The sequence below is a fragment of the Alternaria hordeiaustralica genome (genome assembly GCF_023758085.1).
Source record: "Alternaria hordeiaustralica strain BMP 2776 chromosome Unknown scaffold_30, whole genome shotgun sequence".
In the NCBI taxonomy this organism is placed as follows: Eukaryota; Fungi; Ascomycota; class Dothideomycetes; order Pleosporales; family Pleosporaceae; genus Alternaria; species Alternaria hordeiaustralica.
In genome coordinates, this window is record NW_026056802.1 from 113,956 (window position 1) to 141,505 (window position 27,550).

General features: G+C 53.6%; 10 protein-coding genes across 10 annotated transcripts; 5 read left to right on the forward strand and 5 right to left on the reverse strand.

Annotated features, from left to right (window-relative positions):
* Positions 1–490: 490 nt before the first annotated feature.
* On the reverse strand, positions 491–2,652 carry J4E84_009577 (uncharacterized protein; the record flags this gene model as incomplete). The annotated part of the gene is made up of 2 exons (XM_049392139.1): positions 491–2,555; positions 2,606–2,652. 2 exons carry the CDS (start codon positions 2,650–2,652, stop codon positions 491–493), a joined length of 2,112 nt encoding a protein of 703 aa, XP_049240120.1.
* A 487-nt stretch (positions 2,653–3,139) lies between these two features.
* On the forward strand, positions 3,140–5,033 carry J4E84_009578 (uncharacterized protein; the record flags this gene model as incomplete). Its single annotated transcript, XM_049392140.1, has 4 exons — positions 3,140–3,162; positions 3,215–3,314; positions 3,361–3,728; positions 3,776–5,033. 4 exons carry the CDS (start codon positions 3,140–3,142, stop codon positions 5,031–5,033), a joined length of 1,749 nt encoding a protein of 582 aa, XP_049240121.1.
* Positions 5,034–8,416: 3,383 nt separating this feature from the next.
* On the forward strand, positions 8,417–10,575 carry J4E84_009579 (uncharacterized protein; the record flags this gene model as incomplete). The annotated part of the gene is made up of 2 exons (XM_049392141.1): positions 8,417–10,205; positions 10,262–10,575. The coding sequence occupies 2 exons, from the start codon at positions 8,417–8,419 to the stop codon at positions 10,573–10,575; spliced, it is 2,103 nt and encodes a 700-aa protein (XP_049240122.1).
* A 235-nt stretch (positions 10,576–10,810) lies between these two features.
* On the reverse strand, positions 10,811–12,964 carry J4E84_009580 (uncharacterized protein; the record flags this gene model as incomplete). The annotated part of the gene is made up of 1 exon (XM_049392142.1): positions 10,811–12,964. One exon carries the CDS (start codon positions 12,962–12,964, stop codon positions 10,811–10,813), a length of 2,154 nt encoding a protein of 717 aa, XP_049240123.1.
* Positions 12,965–13,508: 544 nt separating this feature from the next.
* Positions 13,509–14,334, reverse strand: TSA1B (Peroxiredoxin TSA1-B; the record flags this gene model as incomplete). The annotated part of the gene is made up of 3 exons (XM_049392143.1): positions 13,509–13,655; positions 13,718–14,154; positions 14,244–14,334. 3 exons carry the CDS (start codon positions 14,332–14,334, stop codon positions 13,509–13,511), a joined length of 675 nt encoding a protein of 224 aa, XP_049240124.1.
* Positions 14,335–15,358: 1,024 nt separating this feature from the next.
* On the reverse strand, positions 15,359–17,202 carry J4E84_009582 (uncharacterized protein; the record flags this gene model as incomplete). Its single annotated transcript, XM_049392144.1, has 3 exons — positions 15,359–15,689; positions 15,739–16,480; positions 16,533–17,202. 3 exons carry the CDS (start codon positions 17,200–17,202, stop codon positions 15,359–15,361), a joined length of 1,743 nt encoding a protein of 580 aa, XP_049240125.1.
* A 433-nt stretch (positions 17,203–17,635) lies between these two features.
* Positions 17,636–18,544, forward strand: J4E84_009583 (uncharacterized protein; the record flags this gene model as incomplete). Its single annotated transcript, XM_049392145.1, has 1 exon — positions 17,636–18,544. The coding sequence occupies one exon, from the start codon at positions 17,636–17,638 to the stop codon at positions 18,542–18,544; it is 909 nt and encodes a 302-aa protein (XP_049240126.1).
* A 2,325-nt stretch (positions 18,545–20,869) lies between these two features.
* CHIB1 (Endochitinase B1) lies at positions 20,870–22,331 on the forward strand (the record flags this gene model as incomplete). Its single annotated transcript, XM_049392146.1, has 4 exons — positions 20,870–21,007; positions 21,059–21,625; positions 21,678–22,148; positions 22,224–22,331. The coding sequence occupies 4 exons, from the start codon at positions 20,870–20,872 to the stop codon at positions 22,329–22,331; spliced, it is 1,284 nt and encodes a 427-aa protein (XP_049240127.1).
* Positions 22,332–22,857: 526 nt separating this feature from the next.
* On the reverse strand, positions 22,858–24,159 carry J4E84_009585 (uncharacterized protein; the record flags this gene model as incomplete). Its single annotated transcript, XM_049392147.1, has 2 exons — positions 22,858–23,147; positions 23,199–24,159. 2 exons carry the CDS (start codon positions 24,157–24,159, stop codon positions 22,858–22,860), a joined length of 1,251 nt encoding a protein of 416 aa, XP_049240128.1.
* Positions 24,160–24,569: 410 nt separating this feature from the next.
* J4E84_009586 (uncharacterized protein) lies at positions 24,570–27,483 on the forward strand (the record flags this gene model as incomplete). The annotated part of the gene is made up of 4 exons (XM_049392148.1): positions 24,570–24,636; positions 24,692–25,416; positions 25,466–27,191; positions 27,251–27,483. 4 exons carry the CDS (start codon positions 24,570–24,572, stop codon positions 27,481–27,483), a joined length of 2,751 nt encoding a protein of 916 aa, XP_049240129.1.
* Between the last annotated feature and the right edge of the window lie 67 nt (positions 27,484–27,550).

Consider the following 27,550-nt stretch of genomic DNA (forward strand, 5'->3'; position numbering starts at 1 on the left):
TTTTATCGTGTGTTGAGATTGTTTGGTGATAGCGATATAGAGTTTCGTTGTGAGATCGTGAGAAGGGCCTTTTGGATGCGCATCATGAGGGGAGAATGCGCATCGTGAGGGGAAGAAATGCATGGCAGCGTATCATTGCCTTAACGGCAATATCATGGTGGTGTGATGTTCTTGTCACTCACTGCCCAGGCAGGCATCAATCCTATCGGTTGTTTTACGTCAGTGCGGGAGTCGAGTAGATCAACATCTACGGCAGGGATCGGCGCAGCGAAGCTTTCTGTTCAAAGCGGGGCAAATCTAGATGCCGCATTGACTAGGGCAACGTCGCACATCACCAGGACAACACTCGGCACATGTGAAGAGCGGTAGTATGAAGCTTTGGATATTAAAACTCGTGGAAAGAGTTTGTCGACTACGTAAGAAGGTGGTAGCGCTAATGTCTCGAAACCATTCGATCCGTTAGACAAGTGGTCCGAACACAGAGGCGTCACTAGCCCAGACAACTAACTAGAGCTTTTCGCAAATTGCTCGATCCTGCCTCAGACTGCGTTTCTGACACGGATCGCACGCTTGCGATTTCTCGCTGTTGAGCAATGTCCTCTTCTGTAAACCAGTTCCCGTGCAAGCCGTAGGGTATTCTAGCGCCGAGTTGGATCTTGCAGACGACAGTCTGCATGTCCCGTGCATCCAATACCCATAACTCGCTCTCTGCATCTGGCTTGCATTCCCCGTCTTCATCCAACTGGTCCTCGTTGAAGACGTAGAACAGAAGGTACCCGTCTTCTTCGACGAAATCCGCATCATCACCACTTGCACTCTTCGCTGAACGAGGTACAAACCTGGCTTCCTGTCCAAAGTGATTGGGTGGAAGGTGGAATGCTTTGATAGGATCATCGCGGTCGTCTGACGCAAGTATCTCGTCTATTGTGCGGGCGTCGACGCAGCCGTCCACAGCCTGTGGAGGTGATTTCTGGGCACGATTGAGCAGCGTCTGCACATCAACTCTTACGAGTATGTCGATCTTTGTCGCCTTGCCTAATGCCGCGCCAAACGATTCGTCGGAAGTGCTACAGCCGTATATGTACCGTGCGCGTGACATTTCAGTGAAGGGCGAGATGGTGGGGAATTCGAAAGGGATCGCTGCCAAGGCAAACTCATGAGTGATAGTGTTCGATGAGCCGGGCGCGAGTGAGAACCGGTAGTAATACAGCCGACATTGTTCCTCGTCGTCATGTGAGATGGGAACGTTGTGGGGCGCCTTTGATGACTCTGGTTCGTTGTGGACTCCTAGCAAAGGCGAAGTTTCATCTGAATGAGATTTCTCGGGATCTTGTACATGCTCTTCGTCATCGTATTTGGCGAAGAAAGACATGGGTCTGCTCGCTTGCTTGTGGCTTGGGTTTGGAGGAGGTTCAATGTTTCCGGCACTGAACACAAGAGATGCGGTAGTCAACCGACAAGCTAGCATGTTAACGGCTGATATATCGCCGGTGCTGTTGTACTCATCCCAAGTATTGGCCGTATGAAGGATACAACAGCCGTCTGTCTCGAACCAACGTACTAATTCCGGGTGTCGCCGGGGAAAGACACCGAATCTGGCGGGTTTCTCGGGTTGGTAAAAGACAATGGGCTTGTTCATTGCCAAGTTTAATGGGGTAAGGGAGAGCGGCAAGTCCAGTATAACGGTATTGTGTCGTGACACACCGAAATCGTGCATAAGCTTGCCGCCAGAGCACCCGGGCACTGGCGCGTTGATTAATCTGCTCCCCTCTGAACCTGATCTTTTTGCAACAGAGCCCTCTGCCGGAAGTAGGGAATAGTGAACGTAGGGCGCGACGAAGTTGCAATGGAACAGAACCATCTCGTTCGTGACCTTGTCGACCTTGGGATGGCCTGTTGTCCACTCTTTCATCCAGCTCAGCACACCAGTTCCACCAAGAGCTTCAGGCTGTTTCTCGTCGTTCTTGTTCTTGTCGCCAGGTGTAGCCTCGCCTTCAGCCCGGTTACCGTCGAACCAGCCGACGGTTTCCAGGCTTGGCAACGCAATGCGCATTGGCGGTCCGCTCTCACATGTCGCCAACGCACGTCCATCGTGGTATAGTATGCTGGTGTTGGCGACGCTGATGCGCTTGATAGCGCGTGCAGAGCCTGAGAGATGGGTCCAGAAGACGACCAGTACAGTACGTAGGATGCGCCAGAGGATAAGCAACAAGCTGGAGGCAGGGTTGACCAGGGTCGCGATGCTAGGTAGGATAGGCGTGCGCAGACTCGGGTTCTCAACGGCGGTGCGGTACACGTCGGTGGTGATGAATTGGTTGACAAACTTGACAGCGGGCTTGGTAGGGTCGGCGACAGAGCGACTGAACCAGACTCCAGCGAGCATGCCGTCGCCATCGAACCAATGCGCTTCACGTCCCAAGTCGGAATTGGTCACGGGATTGCCGCCGTTGCGGACGTACATGCCGCCCAGCAGCTCTGGTGGAATGCGGCCGGTCCATGAGACAGGCGTAGGAGGACATGTTGTAGAGACAGGCGCGAAGTTGCCAGAGAGATATCTGGAGCGGGTTAGTCAGGGCCGTGTAGGGCAACGAGCAGGAAGGCGTACGGGTGTTTAGGCGTCGACTTGCTGCTGTTCGGTCCAGGCGTGGACATTACGGCGGTATTATTAGCTTGGCGGCATTGGAGAACGGTTTGGTTCAGGACAACGGCGCAGGCAATTCATTAGTACAGCGCATGCAGTCTTCACGTGTCGCCGCGGCCGGTGGGAGGCAGGGCACGGAGTCAGGATCAGGAGCTGGTGACATGATATGATGCAACAATGGCAGGGCTGCCCGCTTCCACGGGTATCCGGTTGACATGTGCTCCACGGCCTTGGTCGTGATGGCGGCCGGGCAATCGTGATGTCATGTCGAGGCTTGCATTACCGCTAGGCCGCTTGGGGCAGCGCGCATCCTTCACAGCCGCCCGAGCAGCGCCGTCTCAACCATGTTGCAAATATTCTCCATCATGGCCTCTCTTGCGCATTATCTTGTGCCTGACGCCCGCCGTGGCCTAGTCTCTCCCCCTGCCGCATTGGCTCCATGAGTGACGCCGATTGCACATCTCTCCGGCTACTCCCTTCTGCTCCCACGGTGCCATCATGGGCTTCGACTACGCGCTCGTGTACGTGACGCGCCTCCTACGTTACTCCAACATGGCTGACAGTGACGGCTAGTCATCTCAAGTACACGATCCCTCCGGCCGTGTTGCTCACCTGGCTCTACCGCCCTTTCTTTACTAAACTCGACGTGTACAAAGTCGTCTATCTGGTAGTGGTTGGTACGCGTATCCTCGTCAACATACTTCGTGCTAACACATCAGGTTGCCGTTGTCTCGACTATACCATGGGATTCCTACCTTATCCGCACCGGCATCTGGAGCTACCCCGCCCATGTCATTATTGGTCCAAAGCTGCTTGACATTCCGTTGGAAGAGGTCTTCTTCTTTGTCGTCCAGACATACAATACATCAGTCCTGTACCTCCTCCTCAGTAGGCCCACCTTTCAGCCTGTCTATCTAAGTCCGGAACGCGGCGCGTCCAATAGCCGATGGGCATACACGAAACGTACTGGCCAAATCTTCTTTCTGGGTGTCATCGCATGGGGATGGCGTTGCATCCAGGATGACAGCAAGGGTACATATACCGGTCTCATTCTGATATGGGCCGGTCCCTTCCTGCTGATGCTCTGGTAAGCCAATCGCTATTGCAACCCGGATACCTACTAATCGAACCTAGGAGTCTCGCCTATCAGTTCATTCTGGCCCTTCCTCTGACCAACACCGCGATACCCATCATCCTTCCTACGCTCTACCTCTGGATTGTCGACACCCTAGCCCTGCGCAGAGGAACATGGGTAATCAACACAGGTACAAAATATGGTGTGCACTTGTGGGACGGTCTCGAGGTTGAGGAAGCCCTCTTCTTCCTCGTCACCAACTGCCTCATAGTGTTTGGTCAATTAGCATTTGACAATGCCCTTGCAGTGCTGTACACGTTCCCGGCCATGTTTGCGAAGCCCTCCCTGCTTCCATCACCCAAAACGCTGATGGGCGCTCTACTCACTCCATGCTCCAAGTACGATGATGCCCGCCTAATAGGCCTTAGCGAGGCTGTGCAACGTCTCAAGCGTAAAAGCCGTAGTTTCTACCTGGCCTCCGCAACCTTCCCCGGACCTTTACGGGCAGACCTGCTGCTGCTCTACTCCTTCTGCCGCGTTGCTGACGATCTGGTGGATAATGCTTCCTCCGCTGATGAAGCCAAGGCCTGGATAGCGAAATTGCGCAAGTTCCTAAACAATACGTATAGCGATTCTGCATCCAAGTCTACAGTACATGACCAAGTTCGCGAGGACTTACCTGCTGCTACTCAATCTGCGCTCCTCCAGCTTCCAGCCGTTAAACTCTCGCATCAACCACTGGAGGATCTTCTACGCGGCTTCGAGATGGATCTTGCTTTCGATAAGGGACCCTTGATCAAGACCACGGAGGATTTGCGCTTGTATTCAGAGCGCGTAGCGGGCACTGTAGCTCAGATGTGTATTCAACTCATCTTCAGCTGGTATCCCAGCGCCTTGCCCACCGAAGAACAGCGTGCCATAGTCACTGCTGGAAACAGCATGGGTGTCGCCTTGCAATACGTCAACATTGCGCGAGATATACAAGTAGACGCTAAGATAGGTCGTGTTTATCTTCCTTTGGAATGGCTGTCTGAAGTTGGATTGAGTTACGATGAGGTGTTGAAGAAACCGGACCACGCACAGATCGAGACGCTACGTAAGCGTCTTCTTAAGGACGCGTTTTCTTTGTATGAGAAAACCAAGGTTGCAATCGAGCAATTACCAGTTGAAGCGAGAGGGCCAATTCGGGTCGCGGTCGAGAGCTATATGGAGATTGGGAGGGTGTTGAAACAGGACAATTTTAAGGTCAAGGCCGGTCGCGCTACCGTGCCTAAGCCTAGGAGGATAATGGTCGCTTGGAGAACACTTAATCGTTAATAATACAACTCGAGATGTTGATAACCTGAAAGCTCGGACATAATTTCGGACATAATCGCGCCTATCCGCATTTGGCCGCACGTGCAGTAACGCGTTCCCCCGACTTAGCTCTAACCTGAACTGTCTCTTCACCATCAACCATATCTGCGGACAAACCGAACAAGTGTGACATGTACCAAAACCGGCTACTAGACCCAGCGGGCGCATCTCTCGCTGCTACTAGCAGGAAGAGGAAGGGTGGGCCGCGAATCGTAAACCGACCTGCAAAGGGCAATTACAAGAAACTACTATGGTTCAAGCAGCCCTGTGAGTGCTCACGCAGGCCTCGGTCTCGCATCTCCAACCAGGTCTGACGTATACAGTTCCCGATAACTACACAGATGAAACGACATTTCTTGATCATCTCCAGCGCAATCCAAGGTTACAGCCCTACGAATTCTGGTCGCTGATGGGTGATGCCACGGTTATTGTGCAGCATCTTGCAACAGTGGTCATCTTTTGTTGCTGTTTTGTGGCTATTATCCATGACAGAGTATCGCCTGTCGCAGTAGTGGGGTGGGCTACTTTGTGCACAGTTCTAGCCTGGTTCTTATGGGACCATTGGATGGGACAGGAATTCGAGACCGTCTCCAATGTGGCATCGACACCAGCTTCAGACTCAGACCAAGCTGCAATGAAACCATCGTCGGCGCTTTCAGGACGAGCTCAACAGCGCCTGGCAACTGCCAAATCCGCGTTGCTGATTTATGCGGCTTTGCTTGGACTCAGTCCTATTCTCAACTCACTTACGCGCTCTACGACAAGCGATTCGATATGGGCGCTGAGCACATGGCTCCTCATGATGAACGTTGCCTTTTTCGACTACAGTGCAGGCACAGGCGCACAGTATGAACGACACTAGTCTTTTGGATGTACGTACGGCTAAGTTGTATGACTACAGATTACCAGCTTCGATATCCACGAATTCGGCCATGATGGCGTCGGCTGTTCTTGCATCACGCCTGCCATCCACCACACACGTCTTCTCGTTGACTCTCTTCTCCATCGAAATATACGGTCTATTCCCAATCTTCCGTCGGCAGCTCCGCGCTCGATCTCCGTGGGGTCATCTCGCCCTGACCATCACTCTAGTAACCGGCGCGTGGGGTGGTCTCTTCGTCACCTTGACAGGTGGGGGTCGCAGTACATTCTTGGCAGGTGCGATCGTAGGGGTCATCCTCACTGTGCTGAGCATGGGGGTCTGCAGTTGGTGGCTCATCGGTCTCCAGAAGTACAAGAATGAGATTTATGGTCCGTGGGACCCAGCGAGGCCCATCATTCGGCGGCATTGGGATTAGATGTTTTATCCACGGACTCTTCTCCATAGGATTGGCGATTCTCGCAGGCAAAGAAGGAACATTCTCCGCTCGGTGGCAAGAGTTTTGTGCTGCTCTCGTTCTGTGGAGCTCGTAAACCTTGTGCGGCAACGCTTTCGTGTAAACCCGATTTGGAGATTACTTCGAGTTGTAATCTGCCGTTTTGTCGCTGCCACTTGACGGCGTTGTCGCTGCCGGTTTTGGTGACGCACTTGTTCATTCGAGTAAGCAAGTCGTGGGTTCCAACGTCATCTCCACCAACAAAATGAACTGGCGACCATGGCAATTTTCGTTCCATTGCCTTGCCTCTGCTCGAACCAGTGACAACAACTCTGTCCAAGCTCTCGAGCCCCGATAGCATGTTTCGAAGAAAGTTCCAAAGTTCACTCCGAATTACGGCAACTGAAAGTTGAAATGCCATGTCAGTATATGCCTCACATGAAGGTATGATTGAGAGTACTCACTAACTGGCCATGCCTCTAGGTTGATCCGCAGACACCGTAGACCGGCTGCGTCAGCGCGCAATGAATTCAAGCCTCCATTCTTTGCTAGCGCAACGTACTGCAGCCACTCACGCGCAAGGTGAGGACGATCGGAGTTCAACTCTCGCAAGTCAATTTCGATGTCTTGGATGCGCGTTCTGTACTCCACAGGAAGCGCATGTAGGAAAGCCCGCATCCTGGTCAGATTTGAGAAGCGGAAGGTGTTCTGCGCGAATAGTGGACGGCGGTCGATCTCGTGGTAGGTTCTACGGCATGTCTGAAGGAGAGCAGCGCCTGGTGTCGTACGAACGGCATTGTCATCTCGCGTTTTGGAACTGTCGATTTGAGGGTCGATTATGGGGGCGTCGGCAACGAAACACAATCCAAATATCATGTGTTTGATTTCTGCTGGCAATTGGAGGAGTGCAGATTGCGGCTGGAGATTACCAGGAAGCGGAACAACGACAGCCATGATTTTAGTAAAATGCGAATAACGATTGTAACAGTTGAAAATGGTATCACCTCAGCTTTAAGTGACATCTAGAACAGCGCGGCTGCTGATGGTCACGGCCTATAAGCTGCTGTCATGGTTTGTTTATCTATGCATCGTGGCGCTCTGCCGATACACCACTTCAGCTCGAGCTGAAATCTTTTCACCAGACGGATAGGCTAAGCATTAAGGTACCAAGCATTCCCTGGTAATGTCCGTAGAATGCTCGATAATTCCACGTCAGGTAGCTGAAGCGGTGAGTTGAGACCCACAGTTCCTGCCTTCGCCGATGGCGACGTTAATATCGGCGCGTTACGGAGCTGAAGCGGCTCAACATAAGTTTCTGATAGAGGTTCTTCGGCGTTTCTAGCGCTCGCTTGACGCTGTGACGCAAGATAAGAATCATGACTGTGATTCAGTGCGGACGGATGTGCTGGAGTCGGGAAAGCCTCCCTTTCCACTTTCGACGTACGTGCACATCAGGACCAACGACACCTTTTGCATCGTGATGCTACAACAAGAACTCACGGAGCTGCTCCACGATGTGCGCAGGCGCCTACCCGACCTCCGGCACCAGGGAAACGGGCGAATTGAGCAACGGTTTTGGCCCCCAATGCAAACATGAGCGAGGCTGAAAGGAGCGGCAATGGTGTGGCAGCTTCCAGCCATCGCAATTTTCGTGGCGCCGTGCACTGGACCGAACTGTTCAGCGCGTAAACCTCGACCACGAGAATTGACATTAGTCTCATCAATTGAGCAGTGAAAGATCAAGGCCATGTCTTTGCGGCCAGACGACAAGTCAAGGCGCTCGCGGTCCAAATCGCCTGGGCGCGGTCGAGAGGGCGCGCGCTCACGTAGCCGTGACGGGCGCGAGCCTCAGCGACATCGAGGTGCAGCTGACAACGGCGCTGCAACCCCGCAGTATGAGATTAGGCAGCCGGGTCAGCAATATGCGACGTGAGTACTGCGCGAAATGCGTCTGCCAGATGTCTTCGACAGACATTGCGGGACTTGAACTGAGAAATGGCGACCAGACCAGCCAGCGAACCCATTACCATGGGGAACTACACCGATCTCCCTCCCCACGAGAGACCAGGGTATACCCAGTCCGCCTCGTTCGCCCATCCTGCCACCACGGCAGCCAACTCGGCGGGCGTCGCGTATGCGCAGCCGGGCAACGTCCAGTATGCGCCGACCGCCCAAGGCTTTGCCTATACCGCGACGTCGGCATCCCACAACGCGCCCACGCGCACCCCGACGGCGACAGCGAAGACCAACGGCGCTTTCCAGTATGCGAGTCCGCCCACGAATATCCAGTATACCGCGAAACCCGTGGGCAGCAACAACCAGCCGCCGCCAGTCGTGCGGCACAACTCCCAGCCCATAAGCCCTTCCTACCCCCCGACGCCCCAACTCCAGTACACAGCCGTGCCGCAGGCTCCTTCCTCACAATCGCAGTATGCGTCGCAAGCTCCCCCATCGCAGCCTCAGTATGCATCGCATGCGCCGCCACCGCAGTCCCCGTACGCATCACAGGCCCCTCCATCGCCATCTCAGTATGCGGCCATGCCACTGGCTCCTCAGCCGCCCCCAGCCGACCAGTCCTTCTATCCACCTCCTCCAATTGGCAGCCACTCGCCGCGCCCTGATCATCACCGCGCTGCTTCCTACTCGGGGCCAATGAGCACACACGACGGCCGTAATGTAGTAGAGATGCGTCCACAAGGTCACCTTGGCGCAGGCGACAGGCCGGATGGGCTGCGCATGGATAGGCTGTCCGTCAGCGGGAACAGACCCGATATACAAACCATCATTCCAGGAGGCATGCCTGGGGGATTCCCCTTCGGACTACCACCGCCGAGTCCACTGCTCGAAGCGTACCATGGAACGTATCAGTCCATTAGCCCTATGCCACAGGCGCTGATGCTAGATGACGATCTTGACCATCTGCCTCCTCTCGATACTCTCTCCCCTCGTGAGTCTGGTCATGGCCGCCGCCGCCGTGCTCATTCCACCTCCTCGCGACGAACACCCAGCCCTTCGAGGTCCTCCAGGCATACCGACAAGCTGGCTATGGCCGCATATGGCCGCGACGAGCGCCTCCCAGAAAAGGAGAAACGAAAAGCGAGAATATACGATGCCACTGATGACGCTCTAGCCCTAGTCGACGCACTGGCGGCGCGGACGCCAGATGTGGAGACTATATGCGAAATCCTCCCAATCCTCACACACGACCAGATGCTCGAGTTGCGAGCCGAGTACAAGCGACACTGCAAAGTACAAGGCAGGGGTATCAACATCGCCAAACACATCAAGTTGAAGACCAACGGTAATTTTGGCAAAATTGCCTACGTGACGGCCCTAGGCAAATACGAAGGCGAGGGCTACTGGGCAAACTACTGGTACCAGTCCAACTCGGCGAAGAGAGAGCTCCTTATCGAATCACTAATGGGTCGACAAAACCACGAGATCCGCGAAATCAAAGATTCATTCAAAGACAAGCGCTACAGCGACTCCCTCATCCGCTGCATGGACAAGGAGCTCAAAGCCGACAAGTTCCGTAAAGCTGTGCTGATGGCACTGGAAGCCAATCGGCAGGAAGAAAGCGATGTGTGGCCGGTGGAATATCGCAATCGCGATGTCGATACCCTATACAAAGCCATCCGAGCCAGGGAAGGTGGAGAAAGTGCTATGCTCAGTATTGTCATCATGCGAAGTGACGCACATCTGCGCGAGGTGCTGAGGACATATGAGAGAAAGTACCAAGGCAACTTTGCGAGAGACGCTCTCAAGAAGAGCAACAATTTAGTCGGTGAAGTTATTGCGCACATTCTCAATGGCGTCAGTAAGTGTTCTCCCATGCCTCCCAGCTCTTGGTTATATACTAACTACGCGTCCCAGTCAACCGTCCTGCAAGAGATGCCATGCTCCTCCACCACGCTCTCGTCGACCTCATGGAGCCCGCAAACGACGGCCGCTCTTCCAACAGTCGCCTGTCCTCGCGCGAAGCAACATCCAGCAAGCATGAGCGCCAACAACGAGTCGAATTACTCATCTCGCGTCTTGTGAGATTACATTGGGACCGGCAGCATCTTCTTAGAGTCAAGGCGGAGTACGAGGAGAAGTATGGCCGTATCGTTGAGGAGGATGTCGAAGAGGCTACTAGAGGAGACTTCCGAGAATTTGCTATTGCTATCTGCCAGACTGCGAGATAGGGGGTTTGATACATGGGAGGTTGGGAGCGAGTGATACCCGGGTTTATGTGGGAGGAGGGCATGGGTCATGTAGATCTGATGGATACGTCTGCAATTGAGCTCTCAAGAATACCGAATTGGAAAATTTTACTGAAGTTTGTCGTTGTATCGAGCAGTCCCTATCATGCCAACATAAGGTGGCTATTTGACCTTATACCTTCATTCCCCACTGCCACGTACGACACATGAGCCTATGCTAAGATCGATGCCTATACATCCCATACGTCGGAACCCTCTCACCACCCAATAACCAACTATCCGCCTCAGGCAGCACCATCCCCCTCCCACCATCCATCTGCTGCTGCTGCTGTTGACCTCTCCCTCCTCCGATAAACCCATCCATCCCCCCGTCACCACCACCACCGGACCCGCCCCCGCCAGCCCCCTTACCACCAAGACTACCACCAAGCCCATTCCCCGTCGACGCCGAAGCAGAAACCGCCGAAGTAGCGGGCAAGGCGTACAGAGACGACGGATTCGCATCCGCCCAACGGAGAATATTCCGACTTAGTGTTATTGGGCTTTCGTCGCCGACGGTGCTCATGTCTTGTGCCAGGTCGTTGTCTGGGTCGTCAAAGGGGAGGGTGGGGAGGGGGTCGGAGAGGTAGGAGGAGGGGTTGAAGGGCTTTAGGGCGGGGTTTAGGTTATTGACGTTGTTGTTGGTGGTGCTGTTGTTGTTGTTGGAGATCGGACAGTGTGATGGCGTGTTGGTGTTTGGTCCGTTAGTGTTGAAGGGATGAATGTCTTTTCCGAGGAAGGTAATGTCGTTCTGTGAGTGACTTGATTTCGCGTGGTGCGAAGGGTTCTGAAGTGGAATGGGGTCTGGCTGTTGCGAAGAATCGTCCTGTTTTTCTTGCTCTTGTGCTTGTTTCGATAGTGTACGTTCCTTCTCCTTTGCTTTGAGTTTGTAGCCTGCTTTGGCATACTTGTCTGGATACCGGATTCTGAATCGATCGCGTAAGTCTGTTGGATGCCGAGTTCCAAACCCCAGATCCTCGTCGTCGCGCATTGAGTGCCATACAGACCCGTACTTTTCAAAGCCCTTGAGCAAGTTGATGTCATCGCGTGCGCTAAAGGCCCGGCGTGGTCGACGGGTGGTTTTTGAGAATGGTTCGCGGATACCGAGTTCCGCCAGATCCAGCTGCGTAGTAGCCTTATTGCGAGTAGCTCCACGTTGCTGGTTCTCTGTCGGGCTGGGGCAGTTCGAAATGAGGTTGATGTCGGATTGGCGCTCGCTAATGGGAAGAGAATGCTGATGAGTGTAGATGGCTTGATCTGGCAAATCCGGTGGTGTCTCAACTAGGCTTGTCTTCTCTTTTCCCTTCGTCTTTGGCTGTCGTGGCTTCAAACCTTCACCAGGGCAACATACACGAAAGCGGTCTTTCAAATCAACGGCGGTGCGATTGTTGAATGCAAAGTCTTGGTCCTGCAATATCTTTTTCCAGTTACCTATACCATACCTGCTGACACCTAGAAGCAGATCCTTGGTCTCTTGTTCAGACCACTTGTTTCGCTTCTTTCCACGCTTGGGCTGTAACAGCGCTTCAGAGTCCTTGGAGGCGTTTGTTGCTACATCTGTCTCATGGGCCACATCTATTACAGTAGAAGATACAGGCGGAACTGACGCTTGGGAAAATGATTGGGTTTCGGCATGTTGACCAGCTCTGTTGTAGTCCATGGCATTTCCTTCGAGAAAGGCATGCTCGTCCACATCCTTGGTCCTGGACTCTTCAAAACGTGCGTCATACCCTCTGTCGCCCGCGAAACCATTCTTTTCCCCAGTGATCGGTGGGAAGAGTCTGCCCTCAGGCGGCAGTGGCGGGGGTTGATGCAAGCCCTGTAGCAACGGCGGGATTCTAGGTCGCTTCGCTGTCCGCTTGGGAGGCTGCGGTAACCTCGGTAGTTTGATGACAGCTGGGCTGCATCCTGTGTTGTCAGGCTGAAGAAACTGTTGCTCTTGATCCCATCTTTGCCTCGCATGATCCGGGCTATCCAGAAGCAGATCCACTAGCCTTCCACTGAAAGGTGTTGTTGATGGGGCAAAGGTGGATGGCACGGGTTGTGCTGCCTCGAGCACATTCGCCTCATCGTTCAATACCTGTGCTATCGGAGCACTGGGCATCGACCGTGTAGCATATAGCCTCTCCTGTCCGTCTCTTCGGAGGTCGTTCGACTGAGTGGTTTCAGGAGATGCGTTCGTTAGCATGAGCGCTTTTGGGCGTACGAAGCTGTGATTAATGTGATGTGATGGTCGTTGCGAGCCAGGTGAGCTCATGTTCGATGGCTCTGTGAAGTACGACATGCTGCTTTGGTTCGAGATGTCCAGTAGCGTATTCAGGCGTGGCTCCATGATTGGAGGCCCTTCTTGTGGGCTATGTCGAAAGAGGTACAGATCCGTGGCGTCGCGTTGTTTCCGTAGCGCCAAGCGGAAGCTAACGCGCATCCTTCGCAATGTCGCAACACGCTTGCGACTTAATTATTTTACAGAAGTTCTGGGGCCTTGTCATCCTGCTGAAATTTTTTGTGAGCATGTGTAGGAATCAAAGACCTGTTGGAAATCAGGAAACGAGCATCACAGTGTTCCTGACCAAGCCTTCACGTTACACGCAATGCCACCAACTTCACGGCTGCATTTGATTTAAAGTTTTGAACATTGTATAGAGTGGATTCTATTGGTATGATGGGCGTAGCTGAGCCGAAGACCGCAACCAGAAAACCAACGCGACAGCGGCAGAACAACGCCGATCAATGCAACTTATCACAGATGAAAGACGAGACGCATATGCTAATATCGCAGGATCAAAGCACGCCAAAACATCTGCATTTCATGCAGTTCCTGGAAGAAGGAAGATCAGCACACTGTTTTCGAAACATTGAGGTCTGGCCGGCCATTATCAACGCGCCGAAGAAGCCGTACCGTTTGTCTTTGCGGCGACGTCAGACATCTTGGTGTCAGTATGGAGCTTCTCGAGGTATTCCTTGTTGCCTGCGGGGGTCGCTTTGATGGTTTCGTCACCAGGGTTCCAGTTAGCAGGGCAAACCTAGTGAAACTATGTTAGCATATAGCGTACTTAGGGGTGCGTGGGAATAGGAAGCAACGTACCTCGCCGTATTTGTCGGTGAATTGGAAGGCATCGATCAGACGAAGAGTCTCGTCGACCGATCTTCCAACAGGAAGGTCGTTGATGGTGATCTGTCGTACGATGCCATTCGGGTCGATCAAGAACAGACCTCGCAACGCAATCCCCTCCTCTTCGATCAGCACACCGTAGTCCTTTGCAATGCTGTGGTTCTTGTCGCTCAGCAGAGGAATATTGATTTTGCCCAGGCCTCCTTCCTTCTTGCTTGCGTTTGTCCAAGCAAGCAAACTATACTCGCTGTCTGTGCTGGAGAAGACGACGCTGGCGCCACGGGCAGCGAAGTCGGATGCGCGTTCACTAAAGGCGAGGATCTCGGTCGGACAAACGAAAGTCCAGGCCATGGGGACGAAGCCGAGGACGAGCCATTGCTTGGTGGATGTATAGGCTGTTAAGCTGAGGTCTACGAGTTGTCAGTACGTTGTTCTGACTGATGGGCAATCGAATGGGTGAAGGAAGGAGAAAGGTGCAAGACGGTAAACAGTCGCATACCTTCAAATGTGCCATCGACGACTGCAGTGCCAGAGAAATGAGGCGCGGGCTTCTGGACCCGCGCCTTAGGTTGGTACGCTGTAAAAGCCATTGCGATTGTCCGTACAATACAGAAGAACGACGCGACAAGATTGGCGATACAGGCGGTATCAACACTGTTCGTAGGATTCGAGATAAGACGATTCGCGGGGACTCGTTATCAGTGTTGCACCTCGGCGGGATTGGCGTAGGTAAGGGATTGGCTGGGCCCTTGGATGTTCAACGGCTGCGGTAGACTTTGGGGTTGATGTAAAGTCGGACGTCGATCAAGGTGTCGGACTAGGTAGGTTTATGCTGCGACGGACGGAAAAGGGCGCGACACGTCAGGCGAATAGGAATAGAGGTAAAAGAGTATTCAAGATCAGCAGACAATTTGCGACAGATGTCAAAACGCGATGTCGAGGGCGACTAGCCGCAGGAAGGTAAGCGTCGACGCCTTGTGCACGTTTCCGAGGTATGAGGCTACTCTAGCTGGCACAGCGTGTCTTCGGCGACTTCGGGGGTTTGCGAGATTCTCGGAGAAGGCGCAGGCATCTGATCCCTCAAAGCTTTGCTAGTTCACCCCGGGCCGCAGCCGTTACACATGGCCTGACATATCGCACCAGCTAACATGTCCCTCTATCGGCGTCTTCGGCATGCTGAGTCGAGGCTCGGCCTGCTTACAGAACGGTCCCAGACCATCTGATGACTGACAACGGCGAGCCGCTAGAGTTCTTTCACCCAATAATCTCAAGCTATAACCACCCAACTGTGCAGGCTATTCGTGAGCAAACCCTTGCATAGTTTGACCCTTCTTTGAGCGGTCTGAGACATGTACTGCGGCGCAAACGTACCTGCATGCGCTCCAGACGGCGTGGCTTACACTGGTGCATCAGGCCACCCACTATTGGCCGATCAGCACGCCTGGTCACGGGAGAACGCGCGAGCGCGGCACATACGTGCGCAAGCGGCTTGGAGACGGATTGTTGCCATGTTTCTGGGTCCAAACGTTTTTTATCAGCAGTCTATAGCCGCGCAATGTGCCTTCATCTAAATCAAGCTTTACATCTATATCGTACACTTCGTAGGTCATCTACCTATCCAGCAATCCTCCATGCCCTTAGCGGCAACGCCTGTATGCGCATAACGGCAGGTTTGATGTAGCCCCAGAACGTCACTACACCAATCACAATACACAGAATATTCACAATATAGTATCCGTCACTCGTGACGTTGCAGACACCCCCGCCTGCCTGGCAGCGATGCTTCTCTGCTTCTAGCGAGCAAGAGAAGGCCTGTGTGATAAGTGGCCCCTTCAAAAGATCTGCCTTGGGAACATCCGTAGGTGGTACGCAGGTTGCCGAAGTGAACATGTCGACGGCTTTGAGGACAAAGTAGCGTGGGAATGTACCGCCAAGGTTGGAGACGCTATACTGTTGTTAGCAACACGTAGATAGAGCAGGCGAATGGAACTTACGTAGCGAGCAGCGTCATGTAGGTACCACCGATGAGCGGATCAGAGATCTTTGCGTGGAACGCGCTGACTGCGACGAACATGACCGTATTCATGAAGGTCGACAGCACATGCTCAGCAATGACCAGCATCAGGAAACCAGACGATGCTCCTCCAGCCGGGAAGATCGACACGACAAACTGCGCGAACCCAGCAGCCACCAGGCGTCCAATGAAGGACCAACACCAGATGTGCATCGGCGGGTAGGTCTGGCACCATTTTCCGATGTAGTAGCCAAGGAAGACCTCGACGGGAAAGTCAACAAGAATGACGAGGGACAGCTGTTCCTGCTTGAGACCTTTGTCTAGGAGCTTCAGACTTGTGACAGCATCGTTGGCTTGGAACCCGATCTTGGCGATGAGATGGATGATGATGAAGCTTTGAATGTTCTTCAACTTCAAGATGCCCCACATGGTGCGGTAAACCTCGCTGATGCCATCGCCGTTCTTATCGCGGTCTTCGCGCTTCATGACTGCCAGTCCAAGAGTGACTACCAGGTATGCCCACCCCCAGAAGCTCAAGTAGCCATCAAGTTCCATGATGCCGGTGTCTGCAGGAGTGCTGCGGAACCACTTATTCGCAAAGTCTTTGGAGTTGAAGGCGAGGAAGACGGTGTAGGAAAGGAACTGGCCTGCGGTCAGGCCGACGGTTTGCGCAGTCGATGCGTATGCGAGGTTCTCCTTGGAGAGAAGGGTCAGCGCCCAGCCTACTCGCGATTAGCTTTGCGCATATCAGTCTTGGGAGTTGCAATGTCTTACCATCCACGGCGATATCCTGAGTGGCGCAAAGGAATACGAGTGCAAACCACCACCACGTAAAAGTCCAAACCCCGCTGTCGGTCTCGCCCGCCTCCTTCATCATGCGGTTGATGTTCTTGCCCAGCCAGATCATGGAGAAGCCAGAAATGGTCTGAATGGGTAAGATCCAACTCTTCCGGCGTCCGACTTTTGGTGACCATACCGCGTCCACGATTGGACTCCATAGAAGTTTTAGCGAGTACGGGTAGGCTGCGAGCGAGAAGACACCAATGGCAGCGTAGGACACGTTGTGTTTGAGCAGGAATGGCACAGAGCCGTGTGCCAGGCCCATGGGTATGCCCTGCAGGAAGTAGAGCAGCACGAGGAGGAGGAAGTTGCTCTGGTCCTTCTTGGACAGCTCGAAGAAGCCTTTGGACGTCCCTTCGTCTTCTTGGCCCAGCTTGGGGATATCGTCATCGAGCGAAAAGTTGGAGTTGCCCATGAGGGATGCAGCCTGGCTCGATGGCGAATTGCTGTCGAAGGACGAATGCTTGCGCCGATGTTCCAACATTGCGCTGTTCATAGCCGTGGAATTTGCATTTCCGTTCTTCTTCTCCTGCAGTGAGTCGGTGGAGCTCTGCTCACGTAGTACAGAGCCGCGGTTCTTGGATCGCGAGGCGCGTTTGCTCATTTGGGTGCGTCGGTGGCGTGCGTCCGATGAGGAGGGGTTTTGGTGGTGGAGTTGGACAAGTGGGTAGGTAATAGGAGTCGCGCGGGTGATAGGTGGCTGAAGTCCGGGACTGAGATTGGCGAAGCGTAGGAAAGAAGACGCAAACTCTGGGTTGCGACGGATGTTTAGAGAGTGACTAGTGAATGACAAGAAACGTGTTAGCAGCCGGGTAACAGTATGCAGTAACGATGGCCACCGGCTTTGAATTACTGGGCGGATACGGAACCGTGTCCTCTAGTCTCGAGCTCGAGGGCGGAGCACTAGGCGGGTCGCGGGCTTCCATCCCACCTCCGGCCACCCCTGCTCGACGCTTAGTCACGTGTTAGCGCGTTATCTGCTCTACGCGATCCAACCTGGACACCGATGCGCCTCTGCGACGATACACTGCTGCACCATGGAGACTACCGAACAGCTCGACGAGGACATTAGCAACCTCCATACCCGACTAGCGACACTCCATGCCCACCGCGCGAACCTATCCTCCGTTCTGCTGTCGCAACCCCACCTCGCAGCGCGCCTTCAAAACACCAACACAAACAACAAATCCGCGAATGATGCCAATGATGTCATCACACGTCAGTCGAAACGCAACCTCGAAAACATCTACCGTGCCTGCGCCGGCGTGACTGCATACAAAGTCAAAGATCCCGACCCGCATGCGCTGAACGACGGCAACATCCTCGGCGTTAGCATAGACGTAGCACTGGGAGGCAGATTCGTCGAGACGTACCATGTCTTGCTGAGCGTCAAACAAAAACACGACAAGAGAATGATGAAGATACACAAGCACACCGTTCCACCATGTATACCTCTGCAGCACCTGTCGGACAAGTGGCTACCTGCGAGCGGCAAAGACGAAGAGAACGATCCAGAGCAAGACCTCGTGCAATTCGGAAGACTGCTGAGGAAGGAACTCGTGAGCTGGCACCTGCGCGTCAATGCAGTAGAACAACTACGGAAGGATGCTGGCTTGGCACGACCGAGACAGGATAGTGAAGACGACAGCTTCACATCCAATGGAAAGATTTTAAACGCTTTTGTAAGCGACGACGAGGCCAGTTCAGATATCGAGCAGGACGATGCCGATTTCGGGAGCGCACGCATATTGGATATCGAAGCGGATGCGGCGATTAGGCAGGTTACCGTTGTCTGGTCCGACAGACGGACAGCAGTCATGGCCATTACCAAAGACGGCAGGGTCGAGAGAGCCGTGTGTAGAACAAGAGATGGGGCGAGAGATGCCGTCTTGAGCAGAAAGGCCGTGGGGCCTCTAAATGGCTTAGTCCGGAGACTACGGGCATGAATAAGAGAGGTTCTCACTAGATATCATGGTCCCTACGAAGGTCTAGTGGTCTCGGATATGCTAAGCACGGCGTTTATTGTTGTTATGATACCCTTTGATAGCAAGTCGTTCATCTTCATCGTTTGCATCGACCCTTTCCATCTTAAGAACGGCATACGTGCGGCGCATGTCTACCTCTGAATGCGTGAGCCCGCAACCTGATGCTGTCCTCATCACTATGCTCTGGGTCTTGGGCTTTCCTGTGTGCAAATGGTTGGCGTTTCATTGACCTGGTTCTGTCGAGCTGTCATCTTGGAGTGGTGTGAAGATACTACAGTGCAGTGGGAGGCTGAACGTGCACTGGCCACGCCACTTGAACGACTGGTCACACGAGCCATCTTTCCGCCTTTTGAACGACCACGCTTCTTTCTCATCGACTATCATCATCTCTACACACTCCACGTTCCAACTCACGCTTTCTATTCGCCGTCACTATATACTCATGTGCGTCGAGCACTCAGCCCTGCCATCCGTGGGGGATCGGATCGGCGGGCAGCGGCCTGGCCATCCTGCTTCCGAGGTTACAGTCGCAGCCATGATGCATCGCGACGTGCGTACTGACCCCGGCAGCTCTAACTCGTTATCAAGACATGGGCCGTACTATCGCTATAGCGCTTCTCTGATCTGCAACAACCCCAGCAAAGCACCGCGTGTCTCTAATCACAAGTGCACGAACGTGGACAAATCCTTCTGATTGCACGCGAAAATGTGTCGAGAAAGGGCTTATTCGGAGCGCTTGACGCCTATCTCTTCGCAGATTGGCAAACTACAAGGTCGCTGCATCCAGGCCGGGTTTCCTTCTGTATCTGCTCATACCTCGCGTATGCACCGCGGCTTAATGCGGCCACCCGTCCGTCCCGCATGCCATCCTTCCCGTCAAGCACCCTTCCCTCGTGCGGCTTCAGTCCCCGCTCCGTCTCTACGATACGCTGCGGTCAACTCACCATCTATCTCCACCTGGCGCTATTGCACTTCTCACAGTATTTTTGCTCGGCCTAAGCGACTACAATGACCGACGACTTGACACACGCATGTGCACGCAAGAAGTGGAGACATAACATCACCCACGGAATACTCAATCTGAACTGACCGTAGTCTCCTACAGCCTAAAGCTCGAATACTCCGTCCACACCGTCTGTAGTGCAAACACCTAATTTCCCATCCCGGTTCAGGTGGTATCTACCGCATGCACCCTACTCGAGTACACCATCATGTCTACTGCGCTCGCTTTCCACTCGACACTGGGATTATGTCTTCATGTGCCTATGCATGGTTTCACCCGTGGACTACCCAGCGAGACTATGCCGTTTTGAAAGATGCGCGTAGCAAGCGGTATGGGATCACAGAGCAATCTGATGGTTATGTTGTATTTTGACGTTACACATCCTAACGCCCCGAAACGGTCCAACGAGCAGGATGGGAGCTTTACACTATACAATCTCCATGGAGCGCCATCGCAACGAGAACCTTGAAGCCACTTACTACCCGAGCAACTTCCGAACGTCCTTTTGAGCGACTAATGAGCTGTCGCTCCGTTCCACATTATTCACTAGAGGAGTATGGAGAAGTACACCGAAATCGCACTGCCGCGATCATTGGAGCCATGCGGTCTATATCCGATGGAGATGCCAAGTGCATTCTTGTACCGAGTGTCCAATTCTCTTGTCGCTCTTGTCTCCAACTCGACTAGTCAGAGCTTCAAGCAGTCTGTCCTAGAGGCCTTTAACCGTCGTTCCCAGATCGTAGCCGTCTGTACCTGGTCGATCAAGGGCACACTCCATAAGGCTTCTAGATCTTGGAACTGACGTATCTTGTCAAATATGTATGTGCAAACAGCCTTGCTGCCCATGCTGCGCTTGCAGCATGATAGGCGCGCGTGGACGAAGATATGTACCCTTGAGACCTGGGTCTTTGCTAACTTTTAGGCCCTCCTTCTCTCTTCCACTGTCACATTCCTTTCAGAGAACTTTCGTAGCATTCGCTAACTGCTCCTCCCTCGCTCCTTGGCCGTTGCATGGTCGAGTGACCCTCCTTTACGCTTTTTCACACACACCTTCAGTCGACTCGCCTTCGCCATAGCTTATCTTCAGTTATTCTTTGGGATATAAATATACGTTCTTTGGCCGGATATCAAGGTCGCAAATCATACTTTTCTCGATTTCACTACACACTTGAGCTTTCGGCACTCAATTCAAGCCGAGTTCGTACCTGCACTAGCCCGCGCCACAGCCACGTAGCACAGCATAGCGCGCCACTAGCGACATCATAAGGATGCGCGCCGCCAACATGCTCGCGGGAGTAACATCATTACTCTCGATCTCCACCCTTGTACAAGCCATCGCAATTCCGCGTGGTACCAACGACACCATGACTACTATTTCAAGCGCATCAGGTTACAAGAACGTTGCTTACTTTGTCAATTGGGTATGTCGGCTGGTCCAAATGCGGAAGATCTACATTTAACATTACTTGCAGGCTATTTATGGTCGCAACTTCAATCCTCAAGACCTTCCTGCACAAGAGCTCACCCATGTCCTCTATGCCTTTGCTGATGTTCGGGATACCGGCGAAGTCTTTTTGACAGATGCTTGGTCTGACGTTGACAAGCATTATGCGACTGACTCGTGGAACGATGTGGGTACAAACATGTATGGATGCGCCAAGCAGTTGTATCTCCAAAAGAAGAGCAACCCCAAGTTGAAGGTGCTCCTATCGATCGGTGGCTGGACTTACTCTGCCCACTTCGCCCAGCCTGCGTCCACCCCCGAAGGTCGGGCCAAATTCGCGAGCAGCGCCGTTCAGATCTTACAGGATGTTGGTTTCGATGGCCTCGACATCGATTGGGAATATCCTACCAATGATGCGCAGGCAGAAGACATGGTCCTACTTCTACAGGAGACCCGTCGCGCTCTTACCGAATACTCTAAGAACCATGCGCCTGATCAGAAATTACTCCTCACAGTTGCTTCGCCTGCAGGCCCTACCAATTACAACAAAATGAAGCTCAAGGCAATGGATCAATACCTTGACTTCTGGAACTTGGTCAGTACTTTCGACTCATCAAGTCACACTGACTGCTAACACCAAGTGCTAGATGGCCTACGACTACGCCGGATCCTGGGACGCCAACGCCGGCCACCAGGCCAACGTGAACCCCTCCTCTTCCAATCCAACAAGTACCCCCTTTAGTACGAAGAAGGCAGTTGACGACTACATCGCGGCGGGTATTAACCCTAACAACATCGTCCTAGGCATGCCCCTTTACGGCCGCTCTTTCGAAAACACCGATGGGCCCGGAAAGCCCTTCTCAGGGATCGGCCCCGGTACCTGGGAAAATGGCGTATTCGACTACAGCAAGCTTCCCGTTGCTGGCTGCCAAGAAAATTCCGACGACAGCGTTATTGCTAGCTGGTGCTACGACCCCGCCAAAAGGTTCATGGTTAGCTACGACACACCTCAAGTCATCGCCAAGAAGACCGCGTACATCCGAGAGAGAGGACTGGGGGGTGGTATGTGGTGGGAGAGCTCGAGTGATAAGAAAGGTGACCAGAGTTTGATCTCCACGGTACGTATTTTCTCTTCTTGCGCTTGATCTCGGTGTGGACTGGTGAAAGAGAAAATGGCTGACACGTCGATATAGTTTGTCAAGAACATTGGCGGTATCGGTGCCCTGGATCAGAGCAAGAATCTGCTCAGCTACCCGGTGAGCAAGTATGAGAATCTGCGCGCTGGCATGCCGAACAACTAGGCGCATACCTGCGTTGTCTTCTTGATCTCGACGCTGGATGGACGTCTGCACGTTGTCGGAAGTTTGTGACTCACTAGGCGATGTCTTAGTGGGAACTGTATTTGTTTTTCTCGGAACTAGTTGCACTTTTTGGTTGGATGTACACGCAGGGATCCTTTCTGTACATATGACAGTCGTTAACCTTTTCTTCCGCGCGATGTTTCGCCAAACGGCGTCTGGGAGGTTGGAGAGGTGTGGGTCGTTACACAGGAGACCTTTTGTAATGGTCTATACATATATACGCGTACGACGTCTTCCTCACCTGCCAATCGTTTTTAGTGTCGTTCATAAGAAGCGCACAGATGCATTGTTTCTCGACGCTTGTTGAGGCGTCACATGAGTTAAATGCTGTCAAAAACTGTTTATGTGGTCAGAAGAGGTGTTGTACATTGAACAGCCTGGTTGAAGCAGACTTCTACTCAGGATCGAGTTGAGGTAATCCCGAAGTCGCATGAAAGCGATGACTTGTTTACATGAATATTAATATTTACAACGTCTCGCTAGTCTCTTCTGCGACACTGAGATCTGCGACTTCGCTCTTTCCTGCGTTGCCCATCCTCCGCTTCTTCAGTACGTTCTCGATAAAGGCCTCGCCGGCCTTGTAACTTGAGCGTACGAGTGGGCCAGAGGCGCAGTATAGGAAACCCATGTCGAGGGCGCGCTGGCGCCAGAGTTCGAATTTGTCGGGTGTGACGTAGTCGTGGACGGCCATGTGGCGCTTGGTGGGGCGCATGTATTGGCCAAAGGTTACGACGTCGACGTTATTTGCGCGGAGTTCTGTGTACACGTTAGTTTAGTCTCATGGTACATCAGGCTGTATGAACGCACCCCTCAAGGCATGCCAGAGGTCCTCATCCGTCTCGCCCAAGCCCAGCATCATGCTGGTCTTGGTGATGAGCTCAGGGCGCGCCTCCTTGGCCGACCTCAACACATCCAGACTCTGCCTGAACTTGGCTCTCCTGTCGCGGACAAATGGTGTGAGACGCTCTGTTGTTTCGATGTTGTGCGCAAAGACATCGACACCACTCCGTGCGACTACCTTGGCCATCTCGAGATTGCCTCCGTAGTCTCCACCCAGCAATTCAACAAGCTGCGTCGGGTTCTTTTGCTTGATCTTCATAATGGTTTCGGCAATGTGATGCGCTCCGGAATCCACGAGATCATCGCGATCAACCACGGTGATGACGACGTAGCCCAGACCCCACCTCCGCAGCGCTTCAGCGGTGTTCTCTGGTTCGTGGGGATCCAGTGGTGGAGGTGCTTTGGACGTCTTTACGGCGCAGAATCGACAGCCTCGTGTACATGTGTCTCCCATGAGCATTATGGTCGCCGTTGCCGCACTCTTGGAACTTCCGCCCCAGCAATCCGAGATGTTGGGACATCTTGCTTCCTCACAGACTGTGGCCAGATTCAGCCCGCGCAGGTCTTTCTTGATCTGCTTGTAGTTCTGGTTTGCGTTTGAGGGTATTGGCGTTCTCAGCCACTCTGGAAGTCGTGTGATGGTCTTCTTGCGGCCTTCCGGGCCCACCTGCACCGTCTTGATCTCATATGCTTCGGCCGGGGAGAGGGGCGCCTCGGGGTTGACGAAATCGCCAAATGATGGACCGGCATTCAGTGTATCGCTGAAAGACGTCGGCGGTCGTGACCGCTTTGTGGGGGCTTCTGGTACTGCGGTTTGCGGCGTATCGGAGGTCGTGGCAAAAGTTCTAAGCGGCGTCCTTGAGCGAGGGACAGCTTTTAATGTGGACGAGGAGAAGAGACATCGCGATCGTGGGATTGAGGCTGCCATGTTCGTATGTGTAAGCGTACAAAAAGAGAGAAGGATAGTGAGTGAATGGAGGTGTTGGGTATATCTTGCGCGGCAGAGCCTTGAATACCCGCACCGCATTGAGTTGCGCATTCCGAGCGCCAAGCCCTGGAACATGCAAGAGCAGCCCACACGCCGACATCCCTGCAGGTGCACTTGCTCGCGCTGGTCGAGGGCATCTTCAACGTCGCCAATTCCAGACGGCCAGGCAAACACCACTGCGACTTCGCCCCGCCCCGTCCACGTCTCCTCGCCCACCAATTCCAATTGCAAGGCCGCACTTGGACACGTTTGCAACCCCCCCGTCGCAAGAGGCCACGTTAGGCGGAGGAAGAGCGGGACCAGTTTATACACACACCGCGAGCTAGCACGCGGAGCTGCACCACGACACCATGGACAAGAAGCACGAGGACGCCGGCGGAGTCGCCCAGATCGACAAGACGTCCGTCTTCCAAGAAGGTAGGGCACCTCCCGCATGCGCCAGAGCTTGGCGGGGGACGCTGACGCTGTCCAGCACGAGTATTCAACCAGAGCCCCATCTCGCCCAGGAAATGTAGAGTGATCCTGACCAAGCTGGCGCTGCTGCTCTTCACCGGCGAGAGCTGGGGGCGCCAGGAAGCCACGACCCTCTTCTTTGGCATCTCCAAGCTGTTCCAGAACAAGGATGCCTCGCTCCGCCAGATGGTCTACCTGGTCATCAAGGAGCTCGCTGGCTCCGCCGACGATGTCATCATGGTCACTTCCTCTATCATGAAGGACACCTCCGTCGGCAGCGACGTAGTATACCGCCCCAACGCCATCCGCGCCCTCTGCCGCGTCATCGACGCCTCCACCGTCCAGGCCATCGAGCGTCTCGTCAAGACGTGCATAGTCGACAAGAACCCCTCAGTCTCCTCCGCCGCCCTCGTCTCGTCGTACCACCTCCTCCCAGTCGCAAAGGATGTCGTCCGAAGATGGCAGTCAGAGGCCGCCGAGGCCGCGTCAGGAAGCAAGTCGGGTGGTGGTTTCTTGGGAGGCTTTGGAGGGGGCTCACATACCACTCTCCAGGCCAGCACAAACTACATGACACAATACCATGCCATTGGTCTCTTATACCAAATGCGCGCCGGCGACAGGATGAGCTTGGTCAAGATGGTACAGCAGTACTCTGCTGCTGGTGTCGTCAAGAGCCCTGCCGCTACTGTCTTGCTGGTCAGATTAGCAGCTAAGCTCGCTGAGGAGGACCCCAACCTGCGAAAGGTGAGCTACATTAACCCCACCCAAAAATGTCTACTAACAACTTCCACAGCCTATGATGCAACTCCTCGACGGCTGGTTGCGCCACAAGTCGGAGATGGTCAACTTCGAGGCTGCAAAGGCCATCTGCGACATGCGCGACGTTACCGATGCCGAGCTCGTACAAGCTGTCCACGTCCTCCAGCTCTTCCTCACCTCTCCTCGCGCCGTCACCAAGTTTGCCGCCCTCCGCATCCTGTCGCAAATGGCTTCCTTCAAGCCCGACGCCGTTCGCTCATGCAACCAGGATATCGAATCGCTCATCACCAACTCGAATCGCAGCATCGCCACCTTTGCCATCACCACACTCCTCAAAACGGGCAACGAGTCTTCGGTTGACAGGTTGATGAAGCAAATCACTGGCTTCATGGCTGAGATCACCGACGAGTTCAAGGTCACCATTGTAGAAGCTGTCCGAACATTGGCACTGAAGTTCAAGGCGAAGCAGTCTGGATTCCTTGCTTTCCTCAGTGGCATTCTGCGCGACGAAGGCGGCTACGAGTTCAAGCGATCTGTTGTCGAGGCTATCATGGACCTCATTCGCTTCGTACCTGAGGCCAAGGAAGATGCGCTGGCTACACTTTGCGAGTTCATCGAGGATTGCGAATTCACAAAGCTCGCCGTCAGGATTCTATTCGTACTTGGACGTGAAGGTCCTTCGACACCCCACCCCACCAAATACATCCGTTACATCTACAACCGCGTAGTCCTGGAGAATGCGATCGTTAGGGCTGCGGCGACCTCTGCTCTGTCCAAGTTCGGCGTCGGACAAAAGGACCCGGAAATCAAGAAGTCTGTCCATGTCCTCCTCACAAGGTGTCTGGACGATGTTGATGACGAGGTCCGTGATCGCGCTGCGCTCAGTCTTCGTTTGATGGACCAGGAGGACGACGACATGGCTGTTAACTTCATCCGTAACGACTCCATGTTCTCTCTTCCTGTTCTTGAGCACCAGCTGGCTATGTACGTCAGTTCGGATTCCCGCGACACCTTCGAGACAGCCTTCGACATCACCAAAATCCCCACAGTCTCGCGCGAGCAAGCAGATGCGGCAGACCTTACCAAGAAAACCGAAGGCGCCACCCCAACCCTCAAAGCACCCAGTGCTACCAAGGCGCCTTCGAAAGCTGGTGCCGATGCCGCCGCAAACGCAGCATCGAACGCGCAGAAATACGCTACGGAACTGCAAAAGATTCCAGAACTGGCTGCGCACGGCGGCGTGCTCAAGTCAAGCGATGTCGTCGAGCTCACAGAATCCGAGACCGAATACGTCGTTACTGCCATTAAGCACATCTTCAAGGATCACATTGTCATTCAGTACGACATCAAGAACACTCTTGAGGACACAGTATTGATGGATGTCGAGATGGTTGTTACACCGGAAGACGACGGTGACGTGCAATTAGAAGAAGAGTTTGTCATCCCAGCGCCAAAGCTCGTCACCAACGAGCCTGGTACAGTCTACGTATCCTTTAAGCGCCTGGAGACCGAATCGCAGTTCATCGCCGCGAGCTTTACCAACGTACTCAAGTTCACAAGCAAGGAAATCGATCCGAGCACAAACGAGCCAGAAGAAGGTGATGGGTATCCAGATGAGTACCAGGTTGAGGATCTTTATCTCACTGGTGCCGACTACGTTGTTCCGGCATATGCAGGCAGTTTTGATAATGTCTGGGAACAGTCGAATGGCGATTCGGCGACTGAAACACTGCAGTTGGGCAACATGAAGAGCATAACTGGTACGTCGATAAAGTTGCGAGCTATCACTAATGATGAACGAATGACTGACGCGTTACAGATGCGACCGAACAACTTACCAAGACCCTATCCCTCCAGCCTCTCGAAGGTACAGATGTCGCTTTGTCGACATCAACCCATACTCTCAAGCTTTACGGCAAGACTATCACAGGTGGCAAGGTTGCTGCTACGGTACGGATGGCCTTCAGTGCCAAGACTGGTGTGACCATGAAGATCGATGTAAGGAGCGAGGAAGAGGGTGTTGCAGCATTGGTGGTGGGTAGCGTGGCATAGGTGGTAGATGAACATTTGTTTAGTAGCGTGTCTTGAAAGCGTAAAAGGTCAACAGGCTTCTTAGTAG